Source organism: Podarcis gaigeae (genome assembly GCF_964106915.1).
Source record: "Podarcis gaigeae genome assembly, chromosome: 1".
NCBI lineage: Eukaryota > Metazoa > Chordata > Lepidosauria > Squamata > Lacertidae > Podarcis > Podarcis gaigeae.
This window is the reverse complement of record NC_139678.1, coordinates 70,743,404-70,767,515: the sequence shown is the minus strand read 5'-3', so window position 1 is coordinate 70,767,515 and position 24,112 is coordinate 70,743,404. Positions and strand designations below refer to the sequence as shown.

Genomic DNA, 24,112 nt, shown 5'->3' with positions numbered 1-24,112 from the left:
TCAAGTAACAGAAGCACAAGGCAAGAGCGGCTGGAAAAGAAACAAGGGCTTTGGAGAAACAAGCTATGCCTTGCTTGCTCATCTGTGAGATTACTTGTGGTTTGTTGGAACATCACATGGTTAGAAAAGGCCATGGTTTAGCCACTGTTTTTGACAAGTATTGAGTGACTCCTCTGCCTGTCTGTGGAATTCACTGAAAGAATATAGAATTATTAGCACATTTTCATATGCACATATCTATAGAGATAACTAAAACATATGAATAGAATTCTTTAAACTGTACAAATCTTTCAAAAATTCTGATTTCCCAGGCCTACCTGCTCATAAAATTCATTGACAATGCCCTCTGTCCATTTCAAGTGCAGATCTCTAACTTTTGCTGGACCATTGATATCTGCAAGCTTGATGCATATCTGACACACTAATAAACGGTCACTCTCATTACTCCATTCTATACCATGACTGTTTACATCATTAGCCTGTTTGGAAGAATAAACAGTTTTTAGTATTTTGGTTTACTAACGTCCACAGTCTATTTCTTTCATTAGATTCAGTGGACTTGGCATTCATCATATAAGGAAGAACATTATTTATTTTATACATTGTGCAGCACAATCAATACTATTCATGACTCCCAGTTCAATGGGTCTCCCTCTCCAGTAAGTGTATGGAAAATAGCAGCTTTAGGCTGCTGTTGTAGACACACTTGCCTGGGAGAATAATCTTCCCTCATGTACCTACCTACCTGACTGCTTGATCTGCAGTTTTACAAGTGCCATATAATGTTTGTTCCATATCTATGAGGAATTAATATTTCAGCATGGCATCCATGCTTTGGAATTTCTGGCCTACGAATACTATTGTTATAGTACTGCATGCTTGCTAAAAAAAATTATTTCAGCAAATGAATGCAAATGTAAATTCTGTTAAGCTTATCTGCATGTTGTTGATAATTATTATAATTCTGTACATCACTTAAAAAGATTTTTTTGACTTAGTGGTTAAAAAAACTTACCGCATTTTTCCGTGTATAAGAGACCCCCATGTATAAGACGCCCCCTATTTTGGGGGACTCAAAATTAAGAAAACATCCCCCCAGCATTACCCGTGTATAAGACGAGCCCCAATTTTAAACCTATTGTTTTTGGGGGGGAACCCTATACATGAAAAAATACGGTAGCTAAATACGTAACGTTTTAATCATTATGGTATACAGCCTGCATGCAGGCATAAACTTGGGCTACAAACCTTGGCATTAAATTCAGCAAGAAAATCGAAATGTTTCTTAAGATCTGTAGCAAGAATTGCTTCAATCACTAAAAATCGCAATCGCTTGAATTGTACATGATCAAGATTAGGCAAAAAGTTATATTCTGGCAGAGATAAGAAGAGGCTCCATGCAGACGCAGCATGATGATTTTCCAGAACTGATCTGTCGTTGTACAGCACAGCCTGCAGAATTAATACACATCCTTTAAAGATTGACATTTCACAAAAATGTATAGACCAAATAAAATTTCTGACTCCAGAGATAATTCAGAGCAAAGATAATGTACAAGCAGGTCCATGTTTTACAATTAATCTGCTGGCAGTTTGTTGTACCTGAAAATATTGGGAAGAACTATGGTTGTGATATTTCCTCCAAATGTTTTTAAAATATTTAAACAGTCAAAGGAAATAACCAAAGGATGGCCCTATAAATCAGTTATATTTAATCCAGTATTACAAAATCAAATCCTAGCCGAGTATATCCAAAAGCTGATATGATGAGGTTTCCTGCCTCAAGCAACAGGAGGAACAATATTACGCACTTGGTAGTGTCCTGGTGCCCCCTGGGGAAAATCCCATTCCAGGCAATCAAAAGCTTTCTGGAGCAAAACTATCCTATTTTTCGCCCTATAGGACGCACTGTCCCATAAGGCGACCCCAGCCCCCAGAACAGGCAACTCTCCGCAAGCCGTGGGAGCCTGGCGCTGGTCTCCCGTGCCTTGCGGAGAGCCGCACGAAGTCTGCGCACGCTGAGTGCAGCACGCCCAGCCTTCGGCATGCAGGCAACTCTCCGCAAGCCGCGGGAGCCCAGCGCTCCCATGGCTTGCAGAGATCTGCGCACCGACCCCTCTCGCTCTCCAGGCTTCAGCGAATGCCTGCATTCGCCCCATAGGACGCACACACATTCCCCCTTCATTTTTGGAGGGGGGAAAGTGCGTCCTATGGGGCAAAAAATACGGTATATTGTAGGGTTGATCAGTTTTATTTATGTTATGTATTACATTTATAACTTTTCTTATGTTTGAGTACAATTTTCATTTATGAAGCCTGCTTGGCTATTCAGAATGGAATTTCCTATTACAATGTTTAACTTTGTTGCTATTACATCCAGCTATGTTTTAAAATCCTGTTATAAAAGTGCAGTAAGACTATATAATTGGAACACTGATGAGGTATGTGTGTTACTATTAATCTTGTTTGTTCTGATGTGTTTGGAAATATATGATTTTGCATGATTTCCTTTAGCACAGTACCCATATATCAAACACATTTAAAAGCCAGCAAATATTAATGCATGTGTCTGCTAAATTTCAGGAATTGAATTGAATACCAGAAACTTTCCAGAAGACAAAACATCTTACCTGAGGAGCATTTGTAGCTACGAGAAAAGCATTTGTACGGCCAGGATGATCATAATCATGCATAGCTGCTGCAATATAAAGAGCCATTAATTCTAAGGCTGGAATATTTGAGGCTAAGCATCCATAATTTTCATCAACCATAGCACAACTCCTGGAGGAAATAAAGGCAACTCGGTCAGCTGAAATATCATCTTCTGTATCTGGGGAAAAACAGACATGAACTTACATTTTAAGAATATTCAGCAATAGCATCTTCATAAATATTTATGTTAAATGAACATATTTCACTGTGTTGAGTTTAAATTTTAAAATATAATCTTTAAAAAGTAAAAAAACCCAGAAATGACTATTCTTCAAGAGAAAGAAATCATGTGTTACATATTTCTGGATTTTGAAGCCCTTGAAAGTGAAGTCTACCACTCAATAGCCAGAGAAATCATATTTAAAGAGGACAAATTGTAATGAATATTTATATATGTCAACAAAAATTGTATTGTACAGTTGTCATTTAAAATGTGTTAAAATGCCTAGTGAACAAAATCAGATGATGATATTATAAGCAGGGTGTGGCAATGCCTAATTCACGCATATCATTCACTATTAACTATCTTAACTTCAGGCGTACATTTACAAAAATTAAATGGTATTTTTCTGAATGATTTTTTTAAAATGTTATTTCCAAAAATCATTTTCTCTGTTTATAAATAAAATACTTCTCAATTCCACTATTCCACTGCACAAAAAGAATGACTTCATTTTCTGTTCAATGTTAGTGAAATGTGTACAAATTTCAAGCAGGTACAATGAAGATTCAAGCTGTATTTCTTGCATCTGAATGATCCCGTGTAATTGCGATGCATCAGAAATAGATACTTCCTTCTAAGACACACATGCGATTCAAGTCCCCCCCACCCCAAAGATATTATGATGCTTTTATTATATAAAGAATGTATAAAGAATACATATTTTTTTAAAAAAATTGCCTTACTATCACTATCTCTATTGTGTAAAACGAAGGCTAAACAATTTCCTTTAAGTCATACTGGGTTAAACTTAACAGAACATTTTAAGATGAGTATATATTAATTAAAGTAAGACCTTGAATGTTCAGGACTATTTCATTTTTACATTGGAATAATTAGGAAAAGCTCTAATTAAGTTAAATAGTTTAGCCTTAGGTATTTTTAGTCTGAGATGTTTCATTTCTTAATTAAATAAAGAAATATTAGCCTAATGTATTTTAGTTGCTAGAAACATGCTGACCACTGCAGGAAGATATAGGTCTCATTCTGGATAAGAGATCTAAGTGAAACAGTTTCCTTGGCTAGGAAGCAAAGCATGTCAGCAATTATTCAATCAATTATCCTAAAAACAGACACACAGTGCTTGTAAATGACATAGACTGTTAGTTCTATCTTTCAACTATGAAATCTACAAGTAATAAGAGAAAGAAATAGGAGACATTTCCTCCACCTCAAAAATATTCATTTTATATTATGGGGGGGGGGGTCTCTGTGGAAGACCAAACGAAGTCACATACCAATGTCCGCTCCAGTTATAGAATCACTATATAGTTGCTGAAATCCAGGAATTGGTCTTGTTGTAAGATACCAAACAGCATGAAGAACATCTGTTGCATGTATTCGATTGTGATCTAAAATAAGATTTTTTAATTAAATCCAAATGTTATCATAATATAAACTAAACATACCATCTGTAACCTGCTAGCAGTGAAGCACTTGGAACACAGGATGGAAGAGGGGGGAAATGCCTTAGGAATTTAGACTGAACAGCTTCTGTAGATCAAAGGTGCAAATCTGAGCCCCATATAATAACTGTGCTAGGGGTTTAGATTTAAACATTTTAAGTGCTAATGGTATTTTCCTTTCGTATGGAAAAAGCGTGTCAGAATCTTGGCACTCTGAGATGCTTTTTTCTTTGCATATTTCTGATGTGCTCCCCATGACCCTGTTGACTGAAAAATAAGGCCAAGGTATTTAAAGACTTTTAACTTGTTAGATCAACTTGATTATCCATATAGCATCTATGGACCCTATAGTTTCTTGAAAACACTATGACTTTAGTTTTCTTGTAATTCACAGCCAGCTCATACACTTCCTTACTGGTGGGGTAAAAACAGCATTGCCTGCACACAGGACTTCTTCCTTTTATATGGGGCTTTAGACATCCTCCCCACCCCCTGCCCCATTTGAGGCAACTGGGACAGATGATTGACAGATTGATGGCCCCATGCACCCTCCCCCAGGGGAGATAAGGATCTGGGCTACTGGCCATAAAGGTCCCCCACCCTCTAATGACAGTATGGGGGGGGTGACAAATGTGTCAACATTATAAAGGTACTCAAACCCCACAATTAAGTACCAAAAAAAGCTCAGCATGGAGTGTATTAGCTGCTACAAAACAGCTATTTGAACTATTTCTCAAAGTATCTTCCACACAAGTTTTTCAATAATATTTCAACAATGTTGCAGACAAGCATAATGGCATGGTAGAGTAAAGGAAGGGTTAAAGAAGAAGGTAAGAGTTGTTTCAAAATTAAAGTTTGTCTGCAATAAGAGAAATAGATATGTGAATGCTTAAGGTGCTGTTGATAATTCTGTCAGAAATCCCCCAGCATTCTACCACCAAGAAAACTAAAATTCCTAAAATTCCTTGAATGGGAGGACAGTGTTTGAAACTCCCATTGTTCTAGGCACATTTGCGGCAGGGAATTTCTTTAGGGTGAGCAGTTTGTGAGCTCTGGGCACAGTACTGTGCCTAAGATTTCAGATTAAAACTGCAGAGTGGAAGAAAAGGAGGACCTTTTTCTGCCTCCCCACTTCCAGCTACTCTCTGAAGACTGAAGAAGAGACCCTCTTAAGAATATTAAGGGGGTGGGCAGGGGAAAGTCTAGACCATGTGAAAAATGTACATAATATTTTAGCTGCAGTTCACTCATTTTCAGATTTGTATTCCTATTATAAAATAGCGCGCCTAGACATTCTATTGTTGCACCCATAAGGTGCCATTTAGCTTCTAAATGGTTTCTAACACTGTGGGAGGGGGGAGTTTATTTAAATGGGTTTGAATACTACTACTAATAATAATATCTTTATTGTCATTGCCCCCTCTCGGGGACAACGAAATTACTTGGCTGCTCCATCCACCCAGGTAGGGCACTCCACACAAAATCAAAACAACTATAAAAACACCAATTAAAACAATACAGTATAATACAGCAAGGAAGATTAGATGACTTTCAAAGTCCAGGCTTCCCATTCAGAGCCGAGATTGCTCTGGAGAAGAAGCTGTTCTTAAGAAGGCTCGTTCTTGTCTTCATCGTCCTGTATCTCCGTCCTGACGGCAGGAGCTCGAAGAGACAGTGACCAGGATGCGATGGATCTTTTACTATGTCCAGTGCCTTCCTATGGCACCTTGTGGCATAAATCTGCTCTAAGGTGAAGAGTGGGCAGCCAACAATGCTCTCTGCTGTCTTAACAACTCTGCACAACCCCAACCTGTCCTGGGTAGTACAGCTTCCATAAGCCATAAGTGAGCACGCTCTCAATGGCACAGTGATAGAAGGCAAGCAGCAGTTTCTGCGGAAGATGGTTTTTCCTTAGAATTCTCAAAAAGTACAGTCTCTGCACGCCTTCTTCACAAGCCCCCTTGTGTTGACACTCCAGGACAGATCCTCTTGTAATTCAATGCCCAAAAATCTGAACGTTGTTACCCTCTCCACACAGACCCCATCAATCAAAAGTGGCTGGACATTGCTCTTCTGTCTCCTGAAGTCCACCACAAGCTCCTTTGTCTTCCTTGTATTTATGAGCAAGTTGTTAGCTCTGCACCACTCTGACAGCCGCTCCACCTCATCTCTATAGTCCGTTTCACCCTCCCTTTCAGAGATGAGCCCAATCACGGTTGTGTCATCTGCGAATTTGACAACCCTATTACTAGGGTGAGCAGCGACACAATCGTACGTGTAGAGAATATAAAGGAGCGGACTGAATATGCACCCCTGTGGTGTTCCTGTGTTAGTCTTAAGCATATTAGAGGTATAAGGGCCCAACCGAACCCTCTGGGGGCGGTCTGACAAAAAGTCCAATACTGATGGTGCATGTGAGAAAGACTAAAGAATAAAAATTAAAAGATAGTCCAAGTTATTTAAAAGTTTCAGCATTAAACTTTATACAAGACTGATTAATATCTCCTTGTATTTGCGAAGCTAGCAAATGATTTACACGCATACAGTTCATTTTATCCATTTTTGTTATCACAGTGTTAGCAATTTAAATCTATTTATTGTTATTATTCCATAACGTATGAAAAACATTAATAAAAGAAACCCAGTCTTCATTATCATAGTATTACATCGCAGCATTAGATATTTGAAAATAGGACTAACATGATAAACTACGCAGTGTGGCTTAAAGGAAAAAAATAATAATCCTAATGTTGTAAGGTATTACTTACAGGGAATGTCTCGATAACCATTTTCTAGTGCCTGAAAGTAGTTCATGAATTGCCGAGTTGGAATTTTGAAAATTTCGAATAAACCAGTGTCTTGAAACAATGTGAATGCAACCTGAATGCAGAATATAATTATTTTCATTGTAAGGAAAGTTAATGTACAGTTATTTATGCTTCATTTTTTAGGTTTTACATTTTGTCTTTTAAATGAAAACTAGATTTTTTAAATTAATAATTAAATATGAGGCTCAAATATATTGAATACTAAGAACATTAGGATATATAATATAAATAAACAATGAAGTGGATATAGCTGTTAGGTCTGCATCCCAAAAAGTATAAGCACTAGCAGAGCAGGTTTTCTCATTCACTCCTCAACATAGCAAACCCCTCTTCCTCAAAAGCTGCTCCTGAGGGTGAAGAGCCTCTTTAGAATATGGGATGTGGTATAGGGAAAGGATCAGTGGTTCTCCTTATGAAAGCAGATCAAGCTATGGATATCTTAAGTTAAAACCTAATGCATTTTACTAACCAATTATTGAGGTTTCCTAACCAAAGAGGTTTAGTTATTAATTAGTAAAAACCATCTAATTCCTGCTCTCTAAAAGAATTCTGTGTATAATTCACAAGAATGTGTGATATTTATTAGGCTTACATGCAACTATTTATATTTTAAACATTGCGTTGAATCTCCTCTGGCAGCTCCCACTCCATTTTCTAAGCTCCTGACTACAGTATGGCACAACATCTACATGAACATTAATGAAGTTCACTGCTGACCAGAGCTCTCTTAAGGCAATCTGGAGCTGTGACTAGGAAGTATATGGTGAGGGGAGAACAGCAGAGATGAATCTGTTTGCTCTGCCATCCCCTTGTTTCATTCTGCATCCACTACATTGTTGATAAAAGTTTCAGTGATGCAGAGTGCTTTTGATCAGCTTGGGCTGGGGGCCTAGCTATGCCCCTATCTCAGTGGTGTCCAAACTTTTTTCAAAGATTCGATGAAGTGAAGGGCTGTGGGGGCCGACCGAAGGGCTAACTGAAGTTGTTGACTTTTTTTAGGAATGAAGTTATTGAGCTTTTTTTAGGATTTCACCCCAGAAAACAAACTGGGGTAACCTGCTCTGGTAACCTTTAGATTCCTCCACATGTGATTTCTTCCTTGTATGTTCTTTCTTCTTGTATGTTGCTTTGATGTAATTTTTTGAAAACAGTGCCAAACAAACAAATAAATAAATCTCGTCTTCACAAGTATAGGAAGCTGAATGTTTACTATACACAGTTCCAGAATGCATGAAGAGGGCTCTCTACTTTCTTTTTTAATCAAGGCTTAAAAGTAGGGTTGCTACGGGACAGGTTTGTCCCTCCCCACTTTGGGGTATTCCAAAGTTCTCTAACTGCAAAACAACATTTCCTACATTGAACATGTAAGCTTAGAAAAATAGCATAATTCTATAATAGCACATACAAAGCCTAGAAGGTGTTCGTGTGTAACATATGACATATATCTAGGAACAACCAACCTGACTAAGGATTCTTCCAGATTTGTCTCCCATTTTTTCAACAAGATCAAATATTTGGAAATTCCAATTGTTCATCTTCTCCATTAATGAATCATGGTCTTCTGTTAGAATCAGTTCTAATGAAGGAGCTGTCTCCATCTGTATAAGAAAAGTATAACATATAAAAATACTAATTTATTATATGTATTTAGTTTTATATTTAAATAAGTCCACAATCTTCTGAGGCTGGTTAATGTAATCACTTTGCATATGATTGGACATTGCTAAACTTGATCAGACTAGGTAAGATAGTGTATACAAAATAGGATTTATTTAGCAACTTGTATATCCCACCTATCTTCCATCATCCAAGGGAGAATACATGTGGTGCCCATATAAACAACCATGCAGGCACTGACCAAATCCAGACCGGCCTAGATTCAGCAAGGTGGTTGCCTCCTGATACTCTGGGACAAATTTATGTAATCTGAAGCACTGGGTTTTTAACAACCACAGAATGATTACTTGCTGTGCAGGAGCAACTGCCCAAGATCTCTGGCTATACCCTCATGCTCATATCCATGATTCAGACACCACTGCCAAATGAGGACTAACTGTCCAACAGTGATCTTTGCCTATGTTAGCAATGCTAGGGCAAAGACTAATATGTTACAAGAACTAGTACTTCTTTGCAGATACTGATATTTGTGTAAAACAACATCATTAATGATTTTATGGGAAGATAACTATCATATACTTAAAAGGAAATTGTACTTCTTGATCATGTTGACTTCTGGTATGAGTGTATCTCTATTTCCACTCGCCTCTGCTTAAACTGGAATGTGAGATGGATGTGGAGCTAAGTCTTCCCTTTTCACTTGCTACATACAATCCTCCCTAATGGGCACAGGTTAGAAAGGGGGGACTGTACCACAGCAGGCCCAATAGGAACCTCATGAACACAGCTGTCTTCCTGTCACCATCCTGGGTTTCTGCTGGAGCAGAACTGTGGAGAAGGGCCAAAAAAAAAAAGTATTTGCTCCATCAACAAAACATAAGCAGATAATATACTATTGCTGTAGAAAAGTGCCTATACGGGGCATCAATGATATAATATGTGTAGAGTTTGGAAGAGCTCAGAGATCTAACAATAATTGTTGATGAAATCAGGAGGAGGAGGAGGAGGAGGAGAAGAAGAAGAAGAAGAAGAAGATTATTTGATACCCCACGTATCCCCCTAACGGGACTCAAGTCAGCTTACATATGAAAACAAGAATCACTTAAAACACAGAAAAACCAACCATTGATTGAAAGGGACTGCATGGGTAATCTACTCCAACCCCTTGCAGTGCAGGAATCTCAACACACAGTCCCCCATCCAATGTGAAACCATGCTGGACCCTGGTTAGCAGTTTTATTGCTGCATAAAATATGTTTAAAACAAACCAAGTATTATAATAAAAACAGCAGGTCTCAACCATGATTTTGGTTGTGCCTGGTGATCACTTGGAGAAGTCACATCTCCACCTGTTGGGTATTGGAATGTAGAAAATAAAAAGCTACTTTATGTTCTGAATCCTATATTTATCATGCACTTAACCCATGTTTTTATGAAGTTTTCACATTTTGAAAGTTAATTCTAGACCTGTTCAGAATATTGTATGTGAAGCATTAATGTTATAAAACAAATTAAATATAGCACGTTGCAATAAAATAGTACATCTCTATTAAAAACATGAATTGCATCACTACGGTATTACTGCAATGATATGCTTACATTAGTTTGATCCATTTGATGACTGTGATTTTCTGTATCATCCTGCTTTTTCTCTATAAGGTGAGCAGAGTCTTTTGAAATATAATTATTTGCATCTTCACCTTAAGAAATGTAAACAATACAGTGAGTTTAATGTAAGTAAATTTAACAACAAAAATTTCATATTGCTTTATTTGTTTTTTTTTTGGGGGGGGGGGAAGCAGCTCATAGATGGGATCAAATGAATTTTAAAAATTGTTCTTATTAAGTCTCAACCACAGTTTAAAGACCAGCTTCATCAGTTCCTCCCTGAACTCCCAGCTATAGGAGCTATTCCATTAGCCTATAGGAGAGAGTGAGAGATCCACTCTATGTGCTCTGCTGAAAGACTGGCAACTTTAGGCTCCTGCACTCCTTGGAATACTTCCATTCCAGCTTTTCATTACAAGTATTCTATAGCTAAGTTTGCTTTTCTCTTCATCCTTCCCAATGCCACTCCCTTTAGTTTCATGCTTTTAGATTGTAAGCATGCTACAAGCACTTGGATTGCCATTTTTTTTTAAATTATTAATTATATCATAACAATATATAGCAAACACCATTACATGTCAACCATCCTTGCTTCTAATACAAGAAAACAAGGAAAAATATTTACTTTGTCATTCTAGAAATGTGGAAATAATGACATCTGTAAGTTGCTCTGGGAACTTCTTTTGACTAAAGAGCAAGATAAAAATGCTTTGAAGAACTACATAAAATGGTTGGCTTACTTCAGACATGTGTAGCTGTATTTATTTAAGTATGGCTAAAGTTGTGGCAAACTAGATAAGAATATTTGCACACAATTTTCATATCTGTTTGAAGTCAAGTTCACTATTTCAACACATCTGGAATATTTACTCTCATTGCAAGTCCATTTTTTTTGGGGGGGATGAAACAAATATAAATTATAGGTGTAATTTATAATCCCACCTGATTTTTGACTCTGATGTTCTGTAGCACATTCAGATAATGAGGCTGCAACAGACTTGAATATCTGTCGTCCGCAACTTAAGAAAAATAAAGCAGTTATTTCTAATTTCTATTAACTATTTTTGAATACTTTTCTTAAGTCTTGTGTACACAAACATCCATTAAACCACTGATAGAATATCATTGAAGCAGCTTGTATACAGTGTTCACAATCATGCAATTTTAGCTGTATCCAAGAAGAAGGCTTAGAGGTCCAAGACTCTTTACTACTATTTTTTTTCCAAGTGTCAGTGCCCCACACAGATTCACAGATAGTATATAGGTACAAATGTCTACAAAACAGGAAGTTTCATAAAGAGCAGTCATGCAATTTTTTCTCTTACAGCTAGCTGCTAATATATAGGATCATCATGATGGAAAACAGCCCCAAAATGCAAAATATTGAGAGCGGGGAGAGCACAACTCAAGAATTCAGATAAAAGAGTACTTAAGAAGCAATTAGGAAATAATGGCCCCTCTCAGTCTTCTACCAAATATCCAAGACAGAATATGATAAGAAATTTTATTCTGATGTTGGTATTCGCACACATGAATCACTGATTAAATAAAAAGAGAGCATTACCTACTACATGTATAATGCGAAGATGTTCTAAGTTGTTGCTGATAATCTGAAGGACTAACTGTGCATCCCACAGATTTATGCATATTAACGGTTGACTTAGTAAGGAAATCAGCAGTATCAGGAAATTCTACAGGTGACCGGTGGTACACACTTGACAGAAATCCATTACTTGTTGAGGCCACAGGACTTAGATTTGGAGAAGTTCCTAAAGGAAACAGAGGCATAAAATGTTGGAAGTCATAAATATATCTTAAAGTGCAACTTGTGCATATTTAAGAACAGTGCCTTAAATTTTCCAGAAAATAAAAGATGACAGACAAAAATGAAAATGTATCTTATCTCATAGCTCTTGCAAATAACAGAATCACACATACACTGGAAGTAATATGCTGCAGAATCTCTCCATTGGCTATTGCTTAACCAAAAAACTTAGATTCTCTTCTTATAGGGGTGAAGCAGATGTCTATGAGAAGCCCAAATGCAGGACACGTTTCCTGCTTCTAATCACCAGCAACTGGTATTCAAAGCCTTATCCTCCATGAATCAGACTACCGTAATTCACCTTTAAAGCTGCTCAAGCTGGTGGCCATCACATCTTGCGGTAAAAAAGTTTGTAGCTGAATTGTGCACTGTGTAAAATAGCATGTATTTAGTCTGCACTGCATCTTCCGACATTCATTCAATAACCCCTGGTTCTAGTACAGTAAGAGAGAAAACTTACACCAGGCATAATTTATACACCTCTATCATGTCTTCTCTTACTAGCCCTTCTTGCTAAACTAAAAATGCACAAACACTGCAAACTTCTTTCTTAGATGGATTGCTCCAGTTCCTTGATAATTTTGATTGCAGTTTTCTGCACCTTTTCCAGCTCTACAATATAATTTTTGAGGTGTGGTAACCAGAACGGTAAGCAGAATTTCAACTTTGGCTGCTCAATTGATTTGTAGTTGCTTGCTACACAATGTGGGTCAACCCTACTCCAGCCTGGTATGCAATTGGTAACATAGGTTTCTGGATAACTGTCATTATTTGTAATATGCAGGACAGATATTATACAAGTGAGACCTTCAACAAAATGTTGCAGTGTGAAGTCTTCTTGTTCAGCGTTCCAGCCAATTGGCCATGCCCTTTTCTCTAGTACTACATTCCACTCCCCACTCTCATCCAGTGTTTTGCCCTCTCACCTTCCCAACACAATCAGCATTCCATGTTGACTGCTAATTCCTAACTTTGCTGTTGGAGGGGCTGTTTTCCCATTCATGGTATTTTGCATACTTCTGCAAACCTTGGGGTTTTACCAAACATGCTGATACCTCCCTCTTGTTCATGAGCAGTGACATTTGGCTACACAAGAATGGGCACTTGGATAATTTTATCTATTAATATTTATTTATTAAATTTCTATACCACTCTTCATCTGAGGATCACAAGGCGGTTTATAATATTATGAGTTTGCTATTAGTTTAGATGATGATATCCAGTGTCTCCAAGTCATTTGTAAAACATGCAATATCATATATGAACAAGCAACTAGGTAGATGCTTAATGATAGCATGCTTATGAAAATCTTAACAAAATGAAATAATCTTATGTAAGATATATAGTGCTGTTATTTTTAAAAAATCAAATTGCTCCAGATACACTTTCACAAATTATCTATCACAAAATATAGATAATTCTAAAGTAGTAATATGCTTTTATCCTACCAGCTCGTCTGGAGCCTGTATTATGAGTCAGGGTCACTGAAGATGATCTTTGTTTTGGTATTGTCAACAGGTTCATGTTGAAAGGCCCATTTGGATAAGATCCTTGGCTAATTCAAAACAGAAAAAGTATTATTATACTCAATAAAAGGTAGGTACACATATTTTAATCTTCTAATTAAAATGTAAACAATCAAAGCAAAATTAGAGTTAAATGCACCCTGTGAACAAGGATCTCTAGATGCAAGTACATAATCAACAGCTATAATAAAGAGCACTTAAAATTAGGAGGAAGCCTTCAAAAAATTAGTGATCTTAACCTGCATAAGTCTTCTTTAAAAACATACTTAAAATTTTCAACAGAAAGATTGCCAAGTATCTAAGATGGCAATCACATAAACCTGAAATGTCAGATACACTGAAAACATTGTCATCCAGCTCTCCAGAGTTACCAGGAGTGATACTCTGGTAACAGAATGCTCCAACTAGAATAAAGTTTTATCTAAAGGATTTAACATGAGCAACACCAGAACTTAATGCCACTTTTAGCAGGTCATCCCATAAAAATGTGAAATATGACATTAACGTATTTGCATCAGCTTCCTCCTGCTAAAGAAGATTATTTTAATCTGCAGTAGCACTCTTTCAGAAAAGAAATGGGCAGAACAGTCCAAACACCTGGTCTACTGTTTTGGAAGGAGTTTAGATGGAGCAGAAATGTCATTGAGAGTACTCAGTGGAAACCCCAAGATGGAACACTTTGGGGACAGGGCTGGCACAGCATCTACTGGACCCTGAGTCAGCCCTGCTACCTACATGATGGCAACAGGCCTAATCCAGTAAATGGCTATTTCCCCCCTCCCATTTCAACCCTGCACCTTCCTCCCTGGGCAATGCTAGCAGTGCTGCTGTGGATGTGGCACTCCATCAAGCCCCTCCAGTGCCAACCAGGGTTTAGAACTACAGTCTAAATTGTTCTTTCAGTTGAAAAATCTGGTGAATAGGTTATTCCATTGCATATTTAGCAAGATCTTGATCAATGCTATTGGTGCTTTATTCAAATGTAATGCTACATAGCATTAAGGAAATATACTTTTAATTTCTATGCTCAGTACTTTTCACCTTTGATAACTGACTATAAACTGACACTTATGTTGCTAAAGCATGCCATCTGCTGTTTGAAAGCTTGAAGATACATACACAGCACAATATTTAATATCCATGATGTCTAATCCCGGAAGCATTCAGAGCCTGCTATTTTATTTTCTGGGTGGAGAAAGCAATTTTTAAATACATTTTGCATAAACCTCAAACAGCAATTTCCTTCCCTTAATTTTTTTATTTATAAAAATATTTATAAACCATCCCTCATATAAAATACCAGGGTGGTGTAGAACAAAATTTGTAAGTGCAAAAAAAAAAACCAAAAAAAAAAACCATAAAAATAATACAGAATGATCAATGAAGAAAAGAACTTCTCCTATACAGTATATTTGGTTCTCAAGGTTAGGAACAAATTATTATCTGCTGTAGTATTTGAAAAAAGTGTAAAAACTGATCTAGTTACTAACTACAATACCAAACAAGCAGAAAACCAATAAATCTGTGATGATTAATAAACATAGAGCAGTGTGTTATTGTCAGCCACTCCTGTTATATTACTTTCCTATGTTTCAGCCCAAGAGAGAGATGGATGGGTGGATCTTCTTTCACTATCTCATAAATGGTGACTATACAGAATGTTTCAATTTATCTTTCATCGTAATATCCTTTAGAATCTTAAGTTCAGAATTAGTGGTTGTCATCAAATATTAACTGCATATCCAAGTGCCATACTTCAAATATCCTGGATGAACAAAGCTATACAAGCATACTTTATTAGTTTTAAACATTTGATTGCAGCACTTACAGAAGATTAATTCAATTGAAAATATTTTATCTGAAAAACATCTTGTCTGTCCTTTTTCCGATCCCAACTCAACTTTTAATTTCAGCACTTAAGAAATACCTCAGAATACTGTGAATTCTATAGTGATAAAATATTTACCTTGAAGAATTATACTCATGATGCAATCTTTTGCCATTATTGCGTTCCCACCTAGAAGATGGTTCCATGGGCAGTGAGACCAAAGTTCCTGAACTCCGCCTTAACTGTGGTGTTGGTAAGCTATTTCGGCTGTTTAGCCCCTGTTGAACAAGTTGATAAAGTTTACATTTTTCTGATAAAATAGCTCTCTTCCACACTTCTGTGGTAATATACACTTTTACTAAATATAAGTATTGCTCAGTTTAAATTAAGTGTATTAATCTATATTATAATTGGCTGAACTGATTTAATTTTAAACAGCTATATAGAAAAATAACAGCTGATTCCTTGATAAGTGTCTAGCTCTTTTGTACCATTTGTATTGCTACCTATGTTTCCTAAAGGAACGGTTCATGATAATAATAATAATAATAATAATAATAATAATAATAATTCTATAGTATAATGAACTTTTGGTAGTGAAGCCTCTGACACTGCTTGGCTGAGCTGGAAGAATACATAATATTGTTCAGTGTCTCAATAAATTAATTTTTTTGTAACCTAGCATCTAAAAGGAATAGAAATTTGTCAGTTTGGATAGAATTAACTATAATTCACACTAGAAGAATAGGAAAATTACCATATGTGGGAAATTGCACTTAGAGGTATTCTGATATATATATATATATTGACCTTATGCAGTTTACGGTCCCCTCTTTCAGATGAGTCTTCCATTTCTGGACAGGGATAAAAGCCCGGAAAGGGGGTAAACATGTTAGCCTTTGGCCTGCATGAGCCTGCAAAAGCGCTTATCAAGCTATTGATGTTTCGGAGAGAAGAAATCACATGTGGAGGAAGGACTGGATCATTCAGAAGGTCAGTCATCATGTTGCGAGTCTCATTTAGTACAGAAAAATCAATTCCGGTTCCACTGCAAGCATTCTAGAACAGAGAATCATGCTGTTAGCTATCAACAACAAAAGGCTTTTGTTATTGTAAGGTCAATTTATCAAAATATTAAAAGAAATTGAGATGTGGATTTCAGTAAAATGCAAATTAAACTGAATAATAATGCTCATCTAAGTATTCTGTAATATTAATTAATACAGACCATTTGATGTAAGGTCATTTATTTACAATTTAGCAGAAAAATAATTTCAAATTGTACCATTTATTCCTTTCTCCAAACATAGATTGAAGAAAGGGTGAATAACCTGCAGTTTCCATGCAATACATGCAGGCTTATTACGTAAAAGAGTTAACAAATCTCCTGCTGTTCTTTGTTGAAATAATACCAGACTCTGAGCTTTCTTTCCTTGGGGGCTCCCCAGCTGGTTCTTCCCACCATTCCTCTGAGTCCAACTAGTCTGTGACAAGGGGGTATTACCTCTAGCACTGAATTGTCTGTGCAGTTCTACTTGGAGCCTCTCTTTCGCCTTTTCAAACTGAGTCTTTATGTCTAGGAGGAAAAAAGAGCCCAAGCCTGATGCTTCCATAGTGTCTCTCTGGTGCAAAATTGCAAAACTGCATTACAGAGGGAGAGTGAAAGAGAAAGAACAGGAGCAGGCAAGCCAAGCACAACTGCCTCTACAAGGTCCATCAAGCCTAGAGTACAGCTTTCAGAAGTGCAGAATACAGAAGTGTTTCCTTCCTATTTCTGAAAAAGAAAGGGGTAGAAGAGAGGCAGCCCCACTGCGTAGCCTTTCAAAAAGAGCCATTTTAAAGCCGCGCTCTATGCAGAAGGCAGAGTACATAGTGGTTTCACTTTCTGGAGGGGAAGGCTCAACCTTTCTAAATGCTATGACTGAGTTGGTTAGAGGGACAGAATACAGGAAGGAAACAGCTAGTATAGCAAACACAGAGTGGCTAGCTTGATTTGCATTCTTTCTCATCTCTTCTTCAACCTAATCCACACCACAGGTGGCTAGAATAAAGTCAGAAAAACACACTCAAATCCAGCCAGCCTTCAAGACAGCAGAGCAGAGATCATCTCCTTTCCAGAATAAAGAGAGGAAAGCCACAAATAACTATGGTAGCCAAAAGAGGTAGGGCTCCTCTTTTGTGTAAAAGAGGGAATTGGGGTGCATCAGGTGTTAGGGGAGAGGTAGTACCTCTGGTGGGGGACACATTATTCCTTCTGGGATAGTTTGTCCACCTTTGGTCCCCACTCTGCACTGAGCTCTCACCTGTGGCTCCTAAAACCTGCCAGAATGCAAAAGCAGCCACACCCTGGGAAATGGCTTTGAATGGCAGCTAAACCAGGTGAGAGGAGATGATGGTTCTCAAACCCTCGGTGAGATTGGGGCTTCCCCTACATGCAAAGACAGCCTCCGGCAGATTGAGTGGACAAGACCAATAGTGGGTCCAATGGTCAAAAAGGCAGTTTCTGCATGTGCTGTAGAGGAAGAGAGGGGCAGATGAGACCCGTCAACGTGGGAAGAAAACCCATTTAGGAACAGGAAAACTCTGATCCTAAACCTCTGCTGCCTTGTGGGACACCTTTGGAAGAAATGGCTAAGGAATAAACCCTGTCCAAATTCAGAGTCCCTAAGACGGTTGGGTGGCACATTGTACACCCCATTCCAGCAATTCCTGCAGCCAAACTATTTCTTTTTTTCTTTTTTTCTTTTTTGAGATTTTCAGTTAAACAGAAAACAAACCAAAACAAACAGTCAAAAACTAAAACAAACACTCTTAACAATCATTCTTTGGTAACATCATCTTATTTACATTGCGTTGAATCACGCCTTGACTTCCTTCCTATCCCGTTGCGGTTTTCTTGGTATACTTCTACTCTTACAGTTTCTGTTCCAATTATGTACACGTCACAAGATTTATGTTAAGCCTACTGTAGTTTTTAAATTTCTACAATTACTTTCAATATATGTCACAAATTTACTCCATTCTTCAACAAACTTTGTACCTTCTATTTCTAAATGGCTTGCTTTCCTTTCCTTTGGACCACATCAACAAGGCCTTTTCGTCTGAGCAGCCCAGGACCTCCATACACACTGCCCAGGCTTGTGCCCGAGGGAGGTCACTTTGGTGCTGCTAACTCAGAGGTTTTACTTCACCCCCAGAGGCGCACTCCACTGTCTCTTGAGACAGATGTTTGCAAGAAGAGCACGAAGAGGGAATTTCAACATTTGTTCTGGGTTGTCCTTCCTCCTATTCCAGGGAGGGAGGAAGAATTAGCCCCATGCTCTAATCTGGGGGGGGGGGGGTGAAATTATTTTAAGTAAAGTTCTACTCTGAAGGATGTATATTGGGATCCTCTCTCTCCCTTCTAAGAAGGCTAGTGTTCACAAAAATGAGTTGTCTGGCTGGTTGCCCAGAGGGAATTTTCATTCACCCCAGGCACCCAGATGAATGGTTATCTGCTAGCCTGGTCTAAGGCTCTCCAACTCTCTATATTCCTTTTGTTGTTCATTATGTTCTCCTGGATGAAGAAGATGCAGATAGGACTCAATATTCCCTTTTTCTAATGTACGATTATGCCCATTGTAGGCCTGCCTATGTGCATCTCTACATGATCCTGAAACTACAAACTAATGATTGCCTTGACGTTTGCTTCTGGGGAAAACAAAAGATACAGACTGATTTTTCTTTTAAATCTTAGTACAGTACTAGTTCTACCTCTTTAAACATTTTAAACATTACATAATTATTATGGTGAAACAGCTGGCCTACGTACATCACCTTAATGCCCTGCCTTATGAGTGTGGGATGACAGTTCTTAATTCAACTGTTCTTCGGGTCTCTGATCAGGATCAAAGGTTGCAGCCAAACCCTGGAATTAGGGACTAATTAACAAGTAAGTTTACCTTATTCTGGGCCTATAGTCTATAAATATTCACTCCCATCTTTGTGTTCGAAGCAGGGGGAAAGTAAAACGACACACCAGATATGTGCATGGATCTCTCAACACACACACACACACACACACACACACACGGGGTTGGAGACAATTTATTGGATCAGAGATGTGGTCCTGGGTGAGAGGAGTGTAATAACTTCTATAACTTATTTTATTCCTAGTACATTAATTCCTTGTGAGTTAAATGTAATATCTCTATTGGACAGATGAAAAGCCCACCTGTGTCAAATGTTGTGAGAGGCAAGAGAGCATTACCATCTCACACCAGACACTGAATGTAAATAGGCTAGGACAAACCCAGACCTGCCCTGGGAAGCCCAGACTTATCTGGCTATATATCATATACAAATAACCATTTCTAAATCAGTTTATGCCATCACATCTTTTTCATAGCTAAGTTTCCTACAACATACAGCCAAGTCCTGTGTCAGGGGCCTTTAGTACAATTTGCAGAAGCTCTACTCTACTGCCAAGTTAGAAGAGAGACTTTGATTTTTGAGTCAAAACTACTGTTTTTTTGGCATGGATCTTATGCACCTCCTTAAAATATAGCTTACCTGCTTATTGCTTGGGCAAGTATATGACAAAAGAACTCTCCTGCTCTTTTTATTTGAATGCAAATCTATGCTGCTTTCATGAAAAGCTGCACCTGCCGAAATCCTGCTCAGCAATTAGAGATGTAGGAACCCTCTTCTCTTTTGCATTTGGTAATCCTAGGGGAGATTATAACTTCTCCCATCCCAGATTAATGTCTGCTCTGGATGGGTTTACATGCCCTCTGAAGGAGCAAGCACAAAGCTTAGGGGTACTTCTGTATCCATTATTCTCTCTTGAGGCTTGAGTGGCCTCAGTGGCATGGAGTACCTTCCATCAGCTGCACACCTAGCTAAACGCTTATCTGGACTTGCTTCTGTTGTCTATGTTCTGGTAACCTCTAGGAGAGATAGCTAATGGATGCCAAGGGCAACTGCCAGCTTCCAGTCTCTAACCACTTAGATCTTTGAGGCTGGATGCTAGGCTTAGGTGAAAAAGGGAAGGACCAACACATTTTCTGGATTGTCAGAAATGTCTGCACATTCTGGAAGAGAGAGAGACTGTAACGGTCAATGTACTTAGAAGAATAATAACAGAAGAAAGAGAGAAGAGAGTTTTATGAGGATGAGTGCCTGGAAGAGTTGACATAAATAAATCACAAAATGCTTCTACATGAAATAGCAGAGGTGAGAACAGATAAAATGAAAATGCAGAGCAAATTCAGAGATGCAGTTCAAGCAGCCTTGCCAGAGAAAGTGCAGGAACTATAGCAGTTCAGTTTAGAGGCTCCAGCTACACCTAAGAACCAATGTGAAACTTTTGAAAGTCAGTGTAAAATCACTGTTTAGAGAATCACCACACCAGTTTCTTGGTTTGGATGGAGCAGTAAATTATGGCTTGCTCAATCAAGGAAGTTATTAATTAATTGGAACACATGAGGGGGGAGAGAGGGGAGGGGAAAGGTATGCTACCCAAAGACTTGATTGTGCAATATCATATACTGGTTATATTTAGATATACTGACCTGATAATGAGGTTTATACCACTGCTTTAAGTCCCAGTCCCAAAGGATCATCTGTAAGACAACAAAACAGGAAGTTATAAACAAACAATAAATATTTTGCAAATAGAACACTTGTTACTATCTATCTATTATTTATTTCAAAATGACTAGATTAACAGTATAGCATTCAGTTGCTGTAGTTACATTCCAATAAGCATACCAAGTGAAAAAGGAACTGTACGTAATGCACTTAAATCTGCTTAGCAGTTATTGAAACTTAATTATGTACTAGTAGCAGTATTATTATTCCTCTTCTTGTGAGTTTCCCTATTTAATGTGCCAAACCAAGCTTTCAAGTATTAGAATACAAATTGTAGCTATAATTAAGATACTTCTAACCCATCAAAAGATACAGGCCCCAATTTAGCAAGAGGCAATCACCTTAGGACACTTCCAAAAAGCTGCTGCATGAGGGAGGGAAATCCCCTGCATCCTGCAGCCCTAGGAAGAGAATCCAAGCACTGTGCTCATAAAGTTCCCTCATCTATTTGCCCATACTGAAGGAAACAGTCCAGAATGTCTTCCTCCAACCGGATAAAGGGATACTACCTAAATCGACCTACACAGCTCCTTTTAAACTTCTGCTGCATGGATCATTTGATTTCATATAATACTTAATTACTTAAAATTCCAAACTATATTAAAAATTACAGTATAAATTGTTGAAAAAAATGTCAACATGAATACACTTGGATTTTCAAAAAATATTTAGTGCTAATAATCACTAGTCAGGTGAAGAGAATATATCTCACTTTAAGATGCAAGTCATTCCACTATGATTTAGCCTAGACAAGTTAAAAGGTAAAGGTAAAGGTACCCCTGCCCGTACGGGCCAGTCTTGACAGACTCTGGGGTTGTGCGCCCATCTCACTTAAGAGGCCAGGGGCCAGCGCTGTCCGGAGACACTTCCGGGTCACGTGGCCAGCGTGACATCGCTGCATCTGGCGAGCCAGAGCCGCACACGGAAACGCCGTTTACCTTCCCGCTGGTAAGCGGTCCCTATTTATCTACTTGCACCTGGAGGTGCTTTCGAACTGCTAGGTTGGCAGGCGCTGGGACCGAGCAGCGGGAGCGCACCCCGCCGCAGGGATTCGAACCGCCGACCTTTCGATCGGCAAGTCCTAGGCGCTGAGGCTTTAACCCACAGCGCCACCTGCGTCCCACAGACAAGTTAAGAGATGACTCAAATCCAGATGAAGGAAAACTCTAGTTGAATGTAACTGAACACTGGTGAGGGCTCATCATCATGCCTACCTAGTGGCAGTGAAGGCAGCAAATAAGGCATACTTTGCTGCCTCTAATGCATTCTCATTTGAGTTGTCCAACAGAGCCTTTCCAGGTATTGTGGAACCTTTTATAGTCTGGCCTGAAGGAGATGACAGAACAGATGGTAGCTCCCTGTGAGTTGTTTGCAAAGCTTTTTGAGGATCAAATTGCTTGCATCCACTGGGACCCTGACTCCACTGTTACAGCAGATGAATCTTGAGAGGTGCCCAGAGCACTGTCTAGTCCTGTTATGTTGGATGAGTTTCAATTAGTAAGGCTCAAGGATGTGTTCAGAAATATTCTTTTAACATTTTACAACATTCCACAAGGTGGCACTCAAATCTAAAATCTTAAGAGAAGCATTTTTTAATGCAGAGCAGCAGATTCAATGCACAGTACTGAGTATCATTCACTATTGTAACATTAGTAAAGGACCCCCCTCCCAGACGGTATAGTCCAGTCAAAGGCGACTATGGGGTTGCGGTGCTCATCTCACTTTCAGACCAAAAGCGATTCGAACCATCGACCTTCTGATCGGCAAGTCCAAGAGACTGCCTTTGACTGTATGGAAAGCATTTTATTTTTTTAGGTTATAGCTACTGAGCAAGATACAAATAGGTCCAGCAATGTTGCATGCCATTCAGCAAAATTTTTGCTCCTTCTACCTCCTTCATACAAACTAATAATATGGACTCCATGCCAAGAAGATTACACAGGAACAAAGCCCTGAGATATTTTGATGAAGGGTGGTTTATAATTCTAATAAAAATAAATAAATAAATAAAAGCAAGGTCCTTTGTCACCATTATTGTTTGCTGGAATCCACACCAGAGGCATTAAGATCCAATCCACTTCATGTGGCAGCCCTGCAAAAGTCTTGCAGAAGAACGTTTAAAGAAAAGATGCTGAGGCTGCTGCTGACCTAACTGAGTGAACTGAAATACTAACAGGCGGAGTAAAATGCAAACATGCATAGATTAATGAAATACAGGCTTTAAGCCATCAAGCTGACTTTGGAACCTTTTTCCCTAAGGAGAAAGGGTGGAAAGAAAGTGTGTTATGGAGAGCCAGTTTAACTTAATGTTGACCAGGGATTTTGCCTTCCATTGCTGGAGGATGCTACAACCCATTTGAGGACATCTCTCTGACATCAGTGAACTTCATTATCAAAGGCACTTGGTACAAGTGTGAGGTTGTAGCACTCTAGATCAGTGAAATGTCAGAGATAAGACCTCAACCCTCTGTCAGGTCTTCCATGGGTGCTAGATTACTTGGAGAAGGGGGAAGGCTAGCAGCAACCACAAATAATGGGGACTCTCCCACAGCCAATTTTTTTTGGAAGGGAGGGGACACTGGGAGGCAAACCATGTTTGCACAAATGCAAACGCTTGCACAGGGCTTGCACTGCCAGAACTTGTGAGTTGAATCCTGCCCTCTTTCCTCAACAGGGTCACAATTTAAGAAAATAAAATGGTCTGGGAGATAAAAGGGACAATAAGAATTACATTATAAACTTATTTAAACTAAAAAATAAGCCTAAATGTCTACTTATGTGCTACTGCAAAGGAGGCTGAATTGGGCAGAGAGCAGAGCTCTGTCCCAGGTGTGGTGGTATCTCTAGAGCTCTGCCCAAGAGGTAGATGAATTTCTCACTCTTAGGTCCTGGAATGCCTCTCTCTAGCAGT

At 38.5% G+C, this 24,112-nt stretch overlaps 1 protein-coding gene across 1 annotated transcript in view; it reads right to left on the bottom strand.

Moving 5' to 3' along the window:
- The window catches only part of PDE3B (phosphodiesterase 3B), a 57,300-nt gene that overhangs the window by 3,781 nt on the left and 29,407 nt on the right, over nucleotides 1–24,112 (bottom strand). Inside the window, exons 2-14 of the mRNA XM_083704647.1 lie at nucleotides 21,123–21,173; nucleotides 16,381–16,629; nucleotides 15,709–15,848; nucleotides 13,665–13,771; nucleotides 11,956–12,160; nucleotides 11,334–11,410; nucleotides 10,383–10,483; nucleotides 8,627–8,764; nucleotides 7,107–7,218; nucleotides 4,171–4,284; nucleotides 2,631–2,830; nucleotides 1,249–1,452; nucleotides 318–479 (exon numbers count right to left, since the gene is read on the bottom strand). Coding sequence (XP_083560773.1) covers nucleotides 318–479; nucleotides 1,249–1,452; nucleotides 2,631–2,830; nucleotides 4,171–4,284; nucleotides 7,107–7,218; nucleotides 8,627–8,764; nucleotides 10,383–10,483; nucleotides 11,334–11,410; nucleotides 11,956–12,160; nucleotides 13,665–13,771; nucleotides 15,709–15,848; nucleotides 16,381–16,629; nucleotides 21,123–21,173 — 1,860 coding nt within the window. The remainder of the gene's footprint in view (nucleotides 1–317; nucleotides 480–1,248; nucleotides 1,453–2,630; nucleotides 2,831–4,170; nucleotides 4,285–7,106; nucleotides 7,219–8,626; nucleotides 8,765–10,382; nucleotides 10,484–11,333; nucleotides 11,411–11,955; nucleotides 12,161–13,664; nucleotides 13,772–15,708; nucleotides 15,849–16,380; nucleotides 16,630–21,122; nucleotides 21,174–24,112) is intronic.